This window comes from Acanthochromis polyacanthus, chromosome 1, assembly GCF_021347895.1.
Source record: "Acanthochromis polyacanthus isolate Apoly-LR-REF ecotype Palm Island chromosome 1, KAUST_Apoly_ChrSc, whole genome shotgun sequence".
Lineage (NCBI taxonomy): Eukaryota > Metazoa > Chordata > Actinopteri > Pomacentridae > Acanthochromis > Acanthochromis polyacanthus.
This window is the reverse complement of record NC_067113.1, coordinates 17,959,150-17,973,647: the sequence shown is the minus strand read 5'-3', so window position 1 is coordinate 17,973,647 and position 14,498 is coordinate 17,959,150. Positions and strand designations below refer to the sequence as shown.

General features: G+C 40.4%; 1 protein-coding gene across 2 annotated transcripts in view; it reads left to right on the top strand.

The window, feature by feature from the left end:
- ttll5 (tubulin tyrosine ligase-like family, member 5) overlaps window positions 1-14,498 on the top strand; it is a 58,159-nt gene that overhangs the window by 11,517 nt on the left and 32,144 nt on the right. Inside the window, exons 10-16 of one of the 2 annotated variants that reach the window (XM_022193221.2) lie at window positions 719-820; window positions 933-1,024; window positions 1,245-1,352; window positions 8,627-8,708; window positions 9,471-9,532; window positions 13,502-13,587; window positions 14,189-14,230. In XM_022193221.2, the coding sequence (XP_022048913.1) occupies window positions 719-820; window positions 933-1,024; window positions 1,245-1,352; window positions 8,627-8,708; window positions 9,471-9,532; window positions 13,502-13,587; window positions 14,189-14,230 (574 nt within the window). The remainder of the gene's footprint in view (window positions 1-718; window positions 821-932; window positions 1,025-1,244; window positions 1,353-8,626; window positions 8,709-9,470; window positions 9,533-13,501; window positions 13,588-14,188; window positions 14,231-14,498) is intronic. The other variant, XM_022193222.2, reaches the window with a different exon arrangement.

Genomic DNA, 14,498 nt, shown 5'->3' with positions numbered 1-14,498 from the left:
TATTATGAGTAATGAACCTCGGTGTCCTTAAACGCATCATGAACTTTCTGAGACACATCCCCTGGTATTCTTTCAGTGCCCAGAAGAGGGCATCCTAAACTTTTCAGACTAACTGCAGTGTTGTTGACTCTGAAACAAAGCACTCTATTGTTTCAGGCGTAGGATGTGCTAATCTAATATTGCTGATTGTGTCAGTGTTCAGAGATCGTATCTTATGAAGGCTTTATATGATTGCGGTATTCGGGTTGAGATGTTGAGAGCGGGAATAATTTATTAAACCATCAACAGGCTATCATCAGACACAGGTAGGTCAGGCGAGGCTAGATGATTTATCGAATGACTGGCTCTTGGCCTCGCTCTGATACGTGCTCGTGCTGGAAGCAGAGTGCCACTGCCCTCTTATTTGCTGGCTTCATTATCAAGTGCGAGCTATAAATCAGGGCCAAATCCTGAATCCCACTTTTATCTCCTGACATTCCTTTGGTTGTGTTGGTATTCAGGTACACGATGCATGCCAAGGAATTCTCATTATTGCACATGTGGCATCCACTCCTCTCAAACACTACCAAGAAACTAATCTCTCTCCAAAGTGCCCCTATTACTCAGTCAAGTTATTCACTCATGTGGATGTTATGGCACATAAATATGTAGTAAAGCTGTTGGACGATGGGTTGAGGTTTCTTTCTCTCTTGTGTTATTAAATACCGCCCGTCCTCAGGTTTGCCACAGTCAAGTACGACCGGACTTCAAAGAACATCAAGAACACATTCATGCATCTCACCAACTACAGTGTGAACAAAAAGAGCAGTGATTATGTCAGGTAAGTGCCGTCAGCGGTCCACATACGTTGAATGCGTTGCTGTTACGGGAAACCCACTGGCTCATGCATTTATTACAGCTCGAGTGTTTGAAGTGCATTTCTTCCTTTTCAGCTGCGATGACCCTGAAGTTGAGGATTATGGGAACAAATGGAGTATGAGTGCAGTGTTGAGGTATTTGAAGCAGGAGGGAAAGGATACAACATGTGAGTCAGACCTTCACCTTTTCATTTTTGTATCCATTCAAAGATGATAGGAGTAGAGTTTTATCACTTTGTAGTTTGCTTCTCAGTCCCTCCTCAGTTTTATCTATCAAATGTTGCCAGTTTTGTCGAGTAAGAATTCTTTCAGAGCAATATAAAGAAATATATGAGAAGCTTTACCTTTATTTAACATCTTTTTTTTTTCCCCACTTTGTCTTTTCAGTGCTAATGAGGCAAATTGAGGACCTCATCATCAAAGCCGTGTTGAGTGCTGAGCTACAGATAGCCACCGCCTGCAAGATGTTTGTTCCCCACAAGACAAACTGCTTTGGTAATCGTTTCATGTTCTTCCTTAAAATAATTTCAGCCACACTTTGAACAATCACGCCCACCATATGTGTTCACACCTGCTAGAGGTGAAAATCCTTTTACAATAACAACACAAGCCAGTTAGAGTTATGGAATCAGGTTGCACACTACAGAAACTCAAAATCTATTTGTTTTATTTTTAGTCAAAATGTCTCATCCCACTTGATTTAAGATAAATTCACTTAACCAGTGACATTTCAGCGAGACAGAGGGATTTTTTTAAGACAATGCATCTTAAATATCTTGTTTTGAGTTGAATTTTACAAGAAAACTCAAAATAAGTTTAACCCTCGTGTCATCCTGCGGGTCAGATTAACCCGTTTTATTGTTAAAAATAAAATAAATGTTAAATGTTAAAATAAAAATGTGTATTTTCACAGTGAAAAATCTGATGTCCACATTTTCAACATTTTTGGGAAATTTTTTTCTGGTGAAAAAAAAAAGTTACAAATGTTTCTTAAGAACATTCTCATAAAAATCAACCAAAATCCAGTGACATTCGCTGGATTTTGGTTGATTTTTATGTGAATGTTCTTAAAGAAAATACCAGAAATTTTACTGATACATATGTAATCACTTTAGATATTTTTAGTACTTTTTTAGGAAGATTTTTACTCATTATTGAAAATATTTACAAGATTTCTTTTGCCAAATTTGGGGGATTTTTAAAAACAAAACTTTTAAGGGAAACTTTTAAGAAATTATTGGAATTTTCTTCATGAAGTTTTGCAAATTTTCAGGAATTTGGGGAATTTTTTGCAGATTTTTTTTGTTTTTTTTCAGACAAGGAAGCAATATTTTTTGGTTCTCGTAAATGAGGATAACAGGAGGGTTAATGCATCTCAAGGAGGAGGATACATGAAATCGAAAACTTATTTTTGAGTGAAAAAAATGATATATTTTTTTAACATATCTGGCTTATTTTAAGACACCTAAGCTTGACAATCCTGGTAAAATACAGCTTAAAATAGGTTTTCGTAGCTAATTTTGAGATCTCAGTATTCTAAATATCTTATTTCAAGAAATCTTACCAAGCCTTCTTTCACTTGTTCTATTTTCAGATTTTTCTCACTTATTTCAATGTAAAAGTTCCTTGAAATAATTTTTTTTCTTGTTTTGAGGGAGGCATTTTTTGCAGTGCAGATGGGTCAGTTTGAATAAGAAGGGCATCAGTACAAGCTGTTCAAGGCGACAAAGTGAAAGTCTTCAGAAGCGTAGCGTCACAAGAATTTGTCATGAGTGAAACCTGAACTCTGGAAAAATTGCCATTTTTGCTCACAGTGCCGACATACGCGCTTACTCCTACACATTACCACACCCCTCACATTTCCTTTCAGTTTCAGATTCATTGTCTCGCAGTTCCTCCATACTATTTGTCCACTGAGCCATGGTGAGGTTGTAGACAGTCATTCCTCAGTGTGGAGCCTTCCTGCCTGTTGCTGCCCTCTGACTGGCTGCCGGGTCGTGGAGGGCCTGTTGACTGAAGCAGGAATTTGCTTCCTCTACTCTGTTGCCATTCAGGTCTGCCTGATTTAGGCTGACTGTTTTCTTGGCTAGTCTTGCCTAGCAGCGGGCTCGTGTGAACTCCATTTTGGAGCCATTACCCATGTTAGTGTTGGCACTAATTGTCTGCGCTCTTTCTCTGTGTCTGGCAGTCTTTCTGAGATCTGGGGTTTGAAAGCGAGTACGTTGGCCGAGCCTCCCTCAACACCGCTGACTCTTTTTCACTCTCTTTTTCCCTTTTCTCTTGCTGTTTCTGTTTGTTTATAATTCTGCTGCTCACACTCTCTTTCACCTCTCAGATGTTAGAAAAATAAAGCGCTTCGCAGTTCTGACAGGTTTCTCTGGATGTAATAGCCCCCTGTTTGGTGGTTGTTTGGGCTGTGCTGGGCGCGTAGCAGCATGGCCTCGCCATCAGACGTTCGCCCGCATAAAGATGGTATCTCCACCCTGAGCATCACTGCTGCGATGAAAAACCACATTAACCCAGACTGTGACTGTTGACCATGCAGGTATTTACATGAAAATGCGGCATGCCAAACCTCAAGCTGGTGCTCTTGCACACCTGAGAGACATGAATAAACAACCAGATGGCGCATATCTTTGGTGTGAGAGTGAAAAACAAGAATGGGAAAACAAGTTAGTTCTTATTCTCATTCATTCTTTCTCTCAGGTATGCCTGCATTTTAAGTATTTGCTGATACACATCCCCATATCCTAGTCAGAAAAACGCTCCACGGAATGTTTATGAATGAGAATAGCACCAGACTTCAGATAATGTTCATGCCTTTGCGTATGTAAACACTGCATACACAACATCATCTGATTTTGCAGTATTTTGTGAAATAATAAATGTGTAGTATAAACCTAAGAGTTTAGAAAAGAAGTATGAAAATATGGAAAGAAACATAATTACTCATACCTGCTGATGACACTGCAGATATATTTTATATTATATATTGTCCACTTTGAAATTACAATAAAACTGAACAACAGAAGCATCTTTCACTTTCAAGACTGTGAAAGGCTGTTTACTGCGTATCGGTTGAGCCGCCTAGAAACTGAAACCCATTTCATGCATAGGCCGACAGAACAAAAGCAATTAGGATCTACGCTGTTGATTAAGATACACAATACGCTGTGGTCTGCCATGAACAAGCCCATTATCTTACTTCAGCCCTATCAGTTTACTGTTGAATTTAGTGTAATTTTGTTGTCTTCAGATGGCCCCAAGCGACTTAATTACAGCATTCATAGTCTGTCTACAGGATTAAGTTTCCAAAGACAGACACTGACGGTTCCAGAGGACCACCCTCATCCTCTCTCTGCTGAAGTGTCTCTCCCGGTGTGGTCATATTGCATGCAAGCTCCCTCTCTGTGTGTGTGAGTATGTACGTATACTATGAATACAGGGACATGTAGGAACGAGTGTAAAGCATGAGTTTTACAAACATGCAGGTCTGCTTAAGCTTCAGGGAGTCCAGTCAAGTATCTTTGTGGGCTTTTACTTGTCCATTAAATAAAACCCACTTAAACCACCTGGGAGTCATATTCAGCCAGCTGCCATCAGCTCCTTTCTTCCTCCTCTTGCACTTATCCTCACTAGACTTTTCCAGTCCACAACCTGCAGCACACCCAGCCTTCTTTCTGGGCCTCAGCAGCTGCCTGTAATAGTAAACAGGTAAAGCGTCAGACTTGCATGGCAGCAAATGCTCAGTGAATGCGCTGATAAAAGCAGCCATTGTTTGGAGTTTTTTATACAGTCTCTGGCTTGTCTGGAAAGGAGCCATGCAAGACCATAAAGCACATTATAATCTTAATTTACTGCAAATTGTTCCCTGCCATTTTAATGTCTATTAATGGCTTTAATACAATGTTTATTGTTTTCAAATGGGATTTCTTCCCTTTGCTCAAACTGCACGGTGTATCTAAATGGGCATACTGTAACAAAATCTTTTTATAGCTCCGTAATGTCTCATGCGGGAAGAAATAAAAACAACAGATTTTTCGTTTTACATTGTAAGAAGTGTGTGTGCGTGTGTGAGTGTGAGCGAGTGTGTCTGTGAGCAGAAAATGCCACCCATGCAGCTCTTTACCGCTGCCGTGTGATTAATGGACAGGCTTTTTTGCTGAGAGATGCTGATTACGAGATGTTTTGACTAAGATCTGATTAGCCAAGCCAAAGGCCTATTTTATTACACACAAAACATTCCACTTACTAGTCCTGTGTTCCACTGAACGTCCCTCATTAAGTGCTGAGTGTGGTTGGATCTCCCGTCTGTGAACCACTCTCCCTGTTTTACATTCGTCAGATACTCCCACACTTCACTGCGGCACAGTGTTTGTATCCCTATGATGACAACTGTAGCTGCTGTGACGGAGTCTTTTTAAGAATGAATAATGGTTTGGGGCCCCGCTATCACAATAAGGCAACAGACTGTTAACTGCAACTTGAATTTGTTGTTTTCATGATTGCGGCTTCATGCTGCTCTGCTGTGCAACAGCAGTGAAACAGCTCAGCAGCGGTGATTTATCGAAGAGTGATGCGAAACTAATTCAATTGCGCTCGCCTGTGATGAAAACACACATGAAGGAGATACTTGATGTTGTTATTGTGGACCAACAGGCTGCATGGTCAGGGTGGGGAGATCATTGTTTTTGGGCGTTTGTCTCTTGTGGTGACTTTTCCAACAGCGCCCATCCAATAACACGCAGAAAAAAAGCTCTTCATCATCCCTTTTCTCTGTCAGTGTTTTCTCTCCCTCCCTCTTTAATGGGTGTGATGTGGATGCTCGCTGCCTCTCGTCTCCTTGTCTGTGATGCTTGTTGTGGGCTCTCTGTGGGCACATTTAAAGGTGCTCCCCCCGGCAGCGGTCGAGCCGCAGAACAAACAGCGGCTCGGCGGGCTCATGGGGCAGGAGCGGCGTCTGCTCCTAATTGGGGGAAAATTTGTGGCACATGGAGTCTGCTTGTCGGGGGCTGGTGAGGTGGTGTAACACCTCCCCATTTTCCCCTGTTGTTGTGGTGCCACTGATGAGGCACTGTAGGCTCAAGCCCACTTATTCCAGTGCTCTGCTCCCCAAGACTAATGCGTAATGTTTTATGACACACACGCACACACACACTCACCATCTTTCTTTTAGTCTCGATCTGTACGTGTTTTTCTAGAGAAGTGGATAAAATAGGATAAGCCAGCAAGTGGAAAATAGAATCCCAGTGCTCTGCTTAACCGAGCACCGTTTAGCAGTGGGGGTCCGGTCCATCCCCAGAAGTTAAAGATGGCAGCGGCGGCTTATGTTTCAGCTCTTGGCTCATGGATGTATGGCAAACTTGGTTCAGTTCCATCATATAAATACAGTTTGCAGTTACACCAATTTGTATCCTATGATACCACCATAAGCTTAACTGCCACCACCTGTGATATACAGTAGCCCAGTGAACAATGCTGAACAGAATTCTTTATGGACTTTATCCATATTTTCTCAGTATAAATAATAAAAACACCAGCAGAGAAGTGTTTTAAGGAAATCCAAGGAACATGTGTATACAGCACTGTTGGGTATTATTTTATATCAGATTTCAGAAATCCACTCCACTTAAAAATGTATGTAAATTGTTTTTAGCACCTAATACTGTCCCCACTTAAAGAAGTAGCCGAGTAAGACATTGTGCTAAAATGAAATCTAATAATTGATGATACATAAGATAATTAACTGAAACAAGTATCCTGTAAGGGCTGCACAGTGGCTCGCTTAGTACTGTCGCCTTGCAGCTACAAGATTCCCAGTTTGCGTCCCAGACTGGGCCTGTGATCTTTCTGCATGGAGTTTGCATGTTCTCCCTGTGCATGCGCGGGTTTTCTCTAGGTACTCCGACTGCCGCCCACAGTCCAAAAACATGTGGAGGTTAATTGATGATTCTAAATTGTACATAGGTGTGAATGTGAGTGCGCTTGTTTGTCTGTATGTGCAGCTCTGTGATAGACTGGTGACCTAGAATACACTCCCGCTCTCCCATGACCCCAGTGAGGATTAAGCAGTGTATAGATGATGTATAGATGGAAGAATCCTGTAATCAAACACAGTTTTGTTCAACCTACTTTGTCAATTTTACCACAGCAAATTAGTTTCTCACAGAAATGGCATGCTGATGCCTTTTTTTCTGTGTTACCAATATAACAGGGCTTTAATTCTCAACATGAATGAAGCTTTACGAGCTTTATATTGCATGGGAATAACCCATAAATGACATGCAACACAGAACAGGCCTGTTTATAGGAGTCATTTTTTGCCAAATCAGTATTAACAGGAGCTGCTGCTAATACCCCTTTTTATCACTCACAAAAGGAAATATTGCATGTCTTCAAATTAAAGTACATTTCATTCTTAAATGAATCAAAAGTAATAAACAGAACGTATTAAGGACTTTAACAACTACATTTCCACCAAAATGAGTAAAACATCTTGACGGTGCCTGATAAATATCACACAGTTTCACTTGGACATGTGCACTCTACACTATATGCACTATACAGATCTTTATACTGTACATGTCCTATAAAGTGTTGATTTAACTGTATTTAACTGTTTGCTGCTTTCAGTAACGTGCATCCTGTTAAACCAGACCTGCTAAGTTTTATCAGTGTGATACTTAGTGCAAAATCAAGCCAGTGCTTGCTGTCATGCTGGCTTTTGTGTGCTTAACACTGGCATTGACCTGAGATGCTAGAACAAACAGTGCTGGTTATGGCAGCTTTGAAACCTCCAACCCCCCGGGCTATTCTCAACACAGTCTGTTCTTTTGAAGTGCCATTAGAAGGATTTTTCCTCTGGCTCTTTGGCTGGGCTTTACCCTCTCCCTGTAAAATACTGTGGTTTCCCTGCACGCTGCTGCTGGGGCTGGCGGGTCGTTGGCTTATAGGGTGACACTCCCCAGAGCAGTGTGAGGCCTTTCATATGGCACATAGGCCGCGTCTGCCGCAGTGAGCCATATATCAGTCACTGAAACAAGAGAGAAAAATGGTATAGGATGGATGAATTTTTACACAAGGAACTTCCTGACCACTTTGTAAAAGGCTTTTATTGTGTCACTCAGTGCGAAGCTGTTACTGGAGTGAAATATATATACTATGTTGCCTAAGGCTTTCTAATTCCCCAGGTTTGGCTACTTGCGGTGGGCCGTCATTTTTCAAGCTTTGTACCTCTGGATTTATTTTTCCAGTTGGACAAGATACTAACTCATGAAGGGACTGATGCTTTTTCTGGTAGCAATTAGAGCCCTGCCTTTCTTGTTAATATGTAGTGACAATATGTCGACTTTCTAGCCTTCCCAGTCATGAGAAAATTATCGACTGTATGTATGAAAAGTTTCACAGCCACACACTGTTTTTATCCCCTGTATTATGTAAGCAGCTTTATGATGATGAAGAGTGTATGTTCTTAGTTAACGTGATTGATCCAATCCCTCAGTAGCAGCACTGGTGAGGGTTTTTCTTTGAGTAACTGGGTATATAACATGCATGTAATCAATAGCAGAAAGATATAGGTCAGTTTGCCAAATGCCACATACAGTTATGAGGCTGTGATAAAACTCTGGAAACGCTTGTGACTCTGATACCCTTCATGCTTTATTTTCACTGAGCAGATCTTTTTTTTTTTTTTTAAATCCTGTCTGTCTCTGCTGACTTCCCTGTCTGCGGTGAAAACCTTTTGATTCATTTTGTGTTTCCCTCTGTAGAACTCTATGGTTTTGATGTGCTCATTGACTCCAACCTCAAACCCTGGTTGTTAGAGGTGAACCTTTCTCCCTCCCTGGCCTGGTGAGTGACTCAATTATTTTGATTCTTTTATTTGTTGTTTCAGGAGAATCTCTGATTGAAACCATTCCCGTTAGTCTGCCATTTCAAGTGAAGGCCCTTCTTTAAATAGCACTTTGAAAAAATATGTTAATAGAATAACAAACAGAGCACTTTCAGGAGGGTCCTTGCACCAGACAGTGCTCTGGCACTAAAAATAAGTGCCACATAGAGGGAAATGACACATGCACTTGTAGTAGTTTGTGAAACCATACCCATGGGCTGCAGATGTAGCCAAAATGCTGTTTCTCCAGTGAGAGTCTTCAGTCAGTTGAGCATTTTAGTCGAGATCAGACCACAAATGTATCTTCTTATAGCAATTCGAAAGATTGAGGTCACTTAGAACTGTACTTATTTTTGAAAGAAAAGCCCTTTTTTGAATGAAGATAACATTAAATTAATCAGAAATGCAGTCTGGGCATTGTTAATGTGGTAAATGAGTATTCTAGCCAGAAACAGCTGATTTTTAATAGAATATCTCCATAGGGGTACAGAGGAACAATTCCAGCAACCACTACTCCTGTGTTCTAACGCTACATTGTGTTAGCTTATTGTGTTGAAAGGCTAATTGATGATTAGAAAACCTTTGTGCTGTTATGTTAGCACATGAATACAAGTGTGAGTTTTTATGGAAAACATAAAATTGTCTGGGTGACCCCAAACTTTTGAATGGTAGTGTATAATAATGTTTCCTGTTTTTCGTTTTTCAAATGTCCTTGTTTACAGTGATGCCCCCTTGGATCTGAAGATAAAGGCCAGCATGATTGCAGACATGTTGTCACTTGTGGGTGAGTGCAAGCTAAAATCACTAGATACAGCTTGTATTTGATTTCACATTCTCTCACAAGTGGTTATTCAGTTCGGAAATTACAAAAATGCTGACAATTTTAAGTACAACAAATAAGCAGCAAAATCCAAAAGTCTCAAGGTAACATCTTCAGTTACATTATGAACCTCGAATTATTCACTGAAAGCAAATACAACACATTAAACGTCTTGAAAAAATTACAGCTTTGCATTACTAGAATGTATGCATCTTAAATAATTTATCAACATATAAATCAAAATACAGAATCAATCAGAAACAATTCAATTCAGTTAAATACAGAGCTTGAAACAGTGTTACTGCAGCTGAAGATGTTTTTAGATACCTAAAGTTAGAACAGAAGATGTAAGTGGAAAAATATTTAGCTTGAGGCACAATTTAGACATCATTCCTTGCAAAAAGAAATAAGTACAATACAAGATGTTAATTTTGGAGAAGCAATTATAAAATCAAAAGTGTTTGCACTAGTGTCACTCCAAAGGCATGGCAGCTAGTTTTCAGGCTGATGGAGACAGTCGTCTATTGTTTTAATGCTTAATGTCTCCCTGCATTCCAACAGCTGAGTTTGCGCAAACTGCTGAAAATAGCTGCATGGCTTCATAATGGGCGCTCCAGTGTTGAAAGAAGAAACCGCAGTCTTCATTAATTAACATTAAATGACTTGCGGACAAAATTGTCAACACAGGCCTTAGTCTTTTTTGTAGTCATTAAGCCTGGCCCAAGGCAGAGATCAACACTGTGTATACAAAAGTGTTTTAAACAGACAAAGAGATAAGTGTCTATTATCTCTAATCCCTTCTTAATTATTGAATTCTCATACAGAACAAGAGCTAAGATATAATAAACCAAGAAGAATCTCATGACTGTGCTGCTACCACATACAGAGATGCTGTCTCGGTTTGTTTTTCCTTGTAGTATCAAGTTGAAACGATACCAGCAAGGAAAAAAAATGAGACAAACATCTCTTGATTATTTAGCGTCACGTAATCCTCTGTCTTATCCTTATTACCATTCACATTATACACGGAGCCTACTGATTAGCAGGCGTCCATCTAAACTGGCGCTGAACCATTATGTCTATGTGGTTTCAGCCTAATGATATTAGAGGAATGGCTATTATGTGCATGTATGCACACGTGTACATGTGCTTATGCGCGTGCGTCTTAGTCTGGGCCATGCTGTGGCTTGAAACACTCCCCCTCCGGCTCATTAAATGAAAGAGTAGAATCATAAATTGCCAGTTATCTTTGGACTGAGATGTTACTGCGGGTCTGGGGAAAATGAGCAGTGGCATGTAAAACATAGCACATCTATTATGTACCAAACAAAGTCACTGTTGGCTGATAACACTTGGGCTGCATCCCAGACCTGTAAATAATGACAGCATTCCATTAGCATTCATTTTCTGCCTGCGTGTAGCTGTCAGCTTCGAGTCGCCCATGTTTGTAATAATTGCTGTGTTTAGGCAAGAGCATGGCAGGGGTCCGACTCTTACCTGACGGCTGGGATGAGGTAGCGCAAATAGCCTCGAGCTCCAAGCTGTCAATAGATTCAGTTCAATCCAAGTGTGTGAGTGCAGGATGCAACATCAACATCCTTCTTTGACATTTCACCGTGACCACTAGTTTGCTCGGAGGGGGTTATGGGAATCATAAACAGAAGATCACATAATTAAGGCTTTTTGACAGGGTGGGAACATCTTGCTGGGAAATGTGAATTACAAATACGACACACTTTAATGCAATGATGTGGAGCTGTGTGAATCCACAGCAGTGTGTCACTGTAAGAAAATGTATATTATTTTCCTGTCTAAGAAATTTAAAGGATAGTTTGATATTTTGGTAAATACTGATAGGATCAATAGCACGCTCAAGCTAGCTAGCCTAGCTTAGCATATCGTCTGGTAACTTGGGGAAACAAGTAACCTGTCTGTCCAACAAACTCTTACTCACTACTTCATGTTTTTATAAAATGTGACCAAAAACAAACAGATCAAAACAACAAATGTATTATTTTAATACACCACAGATAGTGTCCTGATGGCGACTTGAATGAAAATTGCTCTCCTGGTAGTGGTTTTCTTTAGGCTAGTGATCAGGGGATGCTCAGTCATATCCATGATGAAAGTGTGACCTGTGATGTAAGGTTAAGCCAGAAAGAGGCAGAGTAGACTTGGATCAGACCATTGCCACACTGCAAAAGAAAGAAATTGCCACTTGGTTCGTGAGAAAAAAAAGTTTCTGCCTTCCACATTGTATGGCTCACTGTACTTGTGTATTTGTGTTTTCCACCGCTGGCTCCACTTGCAGGTTTCGGCTGGGTCCACAGGTTTTACACTGCAACTTCTTTACAAAAGTAAAACAAACTTTTCTCTGCACTTGGGAAATTTTACAATTATGAAACCTCCATGACATACCAATTATCATAAAATAAAATCAGAGGTTATATGCCATTTTATATATGTATTTTTTGAAAATAGTCCGTGGGAAAATGCTTTTCGAGGTTGGGAATTTTGTTGCTTGCAATACAGTGAGTGCTCACTAAAAAAATCTGACAGAGAGACTACTTGCTAGCACTGTGTGTAGCTCTCTTAGTGCATCCCTGGTGGTTACAAGCTTTAGATTTATAGTATCATCACCATAGACTGTAACAAAGATGGATGAACCCTCTGTGATGTCACAGATGTTTCATGAAAAGCGGTTTTAAAGCTCAGTGTGGTGGATTTAGCTGTCGCCATTTAGGTGCCTGACTGCTCCTAGCTCCCAACTAATCCTAGAATGAGGAAAAAGCTGGAGTGTGAGTGGAGCTCAGGACACACCCTTTATTATGTATAATTTTAGGTTTTAATGAAATTTCAACAGACGAGTTATATAAAAACTCACCACCTGTACAGGTGTCATGAATGGAGAAATCAGCTGTAGAGACCAAAACTGTTTTTGTACAGGGCTGTAAACATGTTTATTTCTGATTTAAAATTTGGCATTTTAACATGAAGGTCTATGAGGACGAATTCACTTTTGGAGACAGCCTTGAGTGGCCATTTGTGGAACTGCACTTTTTGCACTTTTGTCACTTCTGTGTTTTCATTTTCAGATATGAGAATGATATCGTACCAGAACTTCCCTTTAAAATCCCCCTCCAGGTATTGAGTAAACCACTGATAAGTCATATTCATATTTCTAAATTCCATATTTAGATAATCAATTAATATACACGCTGCTTCCTCTAGAATATGCTGATCTATCAAGTCCTTCCCTCTTTCACCCCTCTGCTTCTTGCTGTATCTGAAGCACACCAGCTCACCTGTGCTCAAACACTGAAAAACTGTGAAACACAATGGCAGCTTCTATTATTGGAGTAATATATGCATACAAGTTTGAATCAGAAGCCGATTTTGAAGGACAATAATGATTAGAAAGCCCTGCCCTGCAATGTGATGGCATTGGCTCTTTAAATTTGTTTTGTATGAAACACTGGAATTCTGAATCTGTGTTTTTGAGACAGACTCATACGCTGCAGTTTCATGGTAGAAATGCTCGACGTTGACTGCTTATTTCACTCATGGTGTGTCATCCAGCGTATAATAAACACCATATGGACATGTTAAAACTGTAAAAAACTTGATTTTTACCAGAGCAAGCCAGAAACTCAGTCAGTGGTCAACATAAAGGGACTATGGTTGCGTTAAACAGCAGTGTGTTACCATATAAAACTGTTATTTTCTTACTGAAGTAGGTATAATGCAATGTCTTCCATTTACCATGATATTGTTGTTTAATTTATTGCCTCTGAGTCCCTCCGTGGTCTACTTTGGTTTCTTGCACAAACACTGAAGAGTTGATGCAATATGTGAAGGTCATGGGAATGAGTAACATGTTTAAGACCTGATGTCATTAATATACCCCTTTATGGCTCATCTGTGTCCGTGCAGGCTTTGTGTGTCAGGACCCCCTGTCGAGACAGCCACGGACCGACCGAGGAACTACGGACAAGCACCCAGCAACCCAGAGGACACAGGTAGTGGATGCGAACACACTCACCCTCACACACATACACAAACATCACACACACACCCACATGCACACACAACTGACCATCAAGCCAAGTCGTGCACTCATTCACCCTTCCTTGTGAAACATTCCCATTCTTGTCTTCGTCTCTCTGTTGCTCACAGTACATTCCTGCCACTGCCATTGAGCTCTTGTCTTACCCTCATGGAAAATTCACTGTAATGCAAAACAACTGCTAATGTAATTACAGCGTTTGAGTGACATCAGTTTGTGAGTGCTACACTCTCTGTGGCTTATTGTTTTATCATTTCTAATCAAGTGACTAATACTCTCTCTAGGCCTTGTTGCCTAATGATGCCACAACAGCTAATGCACTTGGCTCCCTCCACTCGACTACTGCATCGAGATTTGGCACCGCATCTGCTGGAGGGATATTACTAAATCAGACAGATTTCTGCTCCACCTTATATTGTGTAAAGGGCCTGTTTAGACACACAGTAACAATGTTTCATTGTTGCATGTTGATGTGGTTTGCATGTTGTCTCTGTACGCCTTCATAAAGGGTAAACAGTAATGCTGATGCAATGTCTTCACCCATTGCCTCTTAGAAACCTTTTTCTGCACCGACAGCCACTGCACACAGCAGAGTGGTGAGTTTTACTCTGACTCAGACATATTAATCTTCTTCTGCCTTGTTTCTTTGCAATTCCCTGATGCCTGTTACATTACTGGTAAGAAATTGCTTACTGCTCTTGCTTATTTGATTATGTGGCTTTACAATTTTTCATGGTGACAGACAGATGGCCTCTATCGATTCCTAATGCTGTTTTTTTTAATAGTCATTAGCTGAGTGGCCCTTTTAAGCTGCTGCTTAAGATGCTGCAATGCACCACTCCACTCACGTGCTCAGAAACTTTG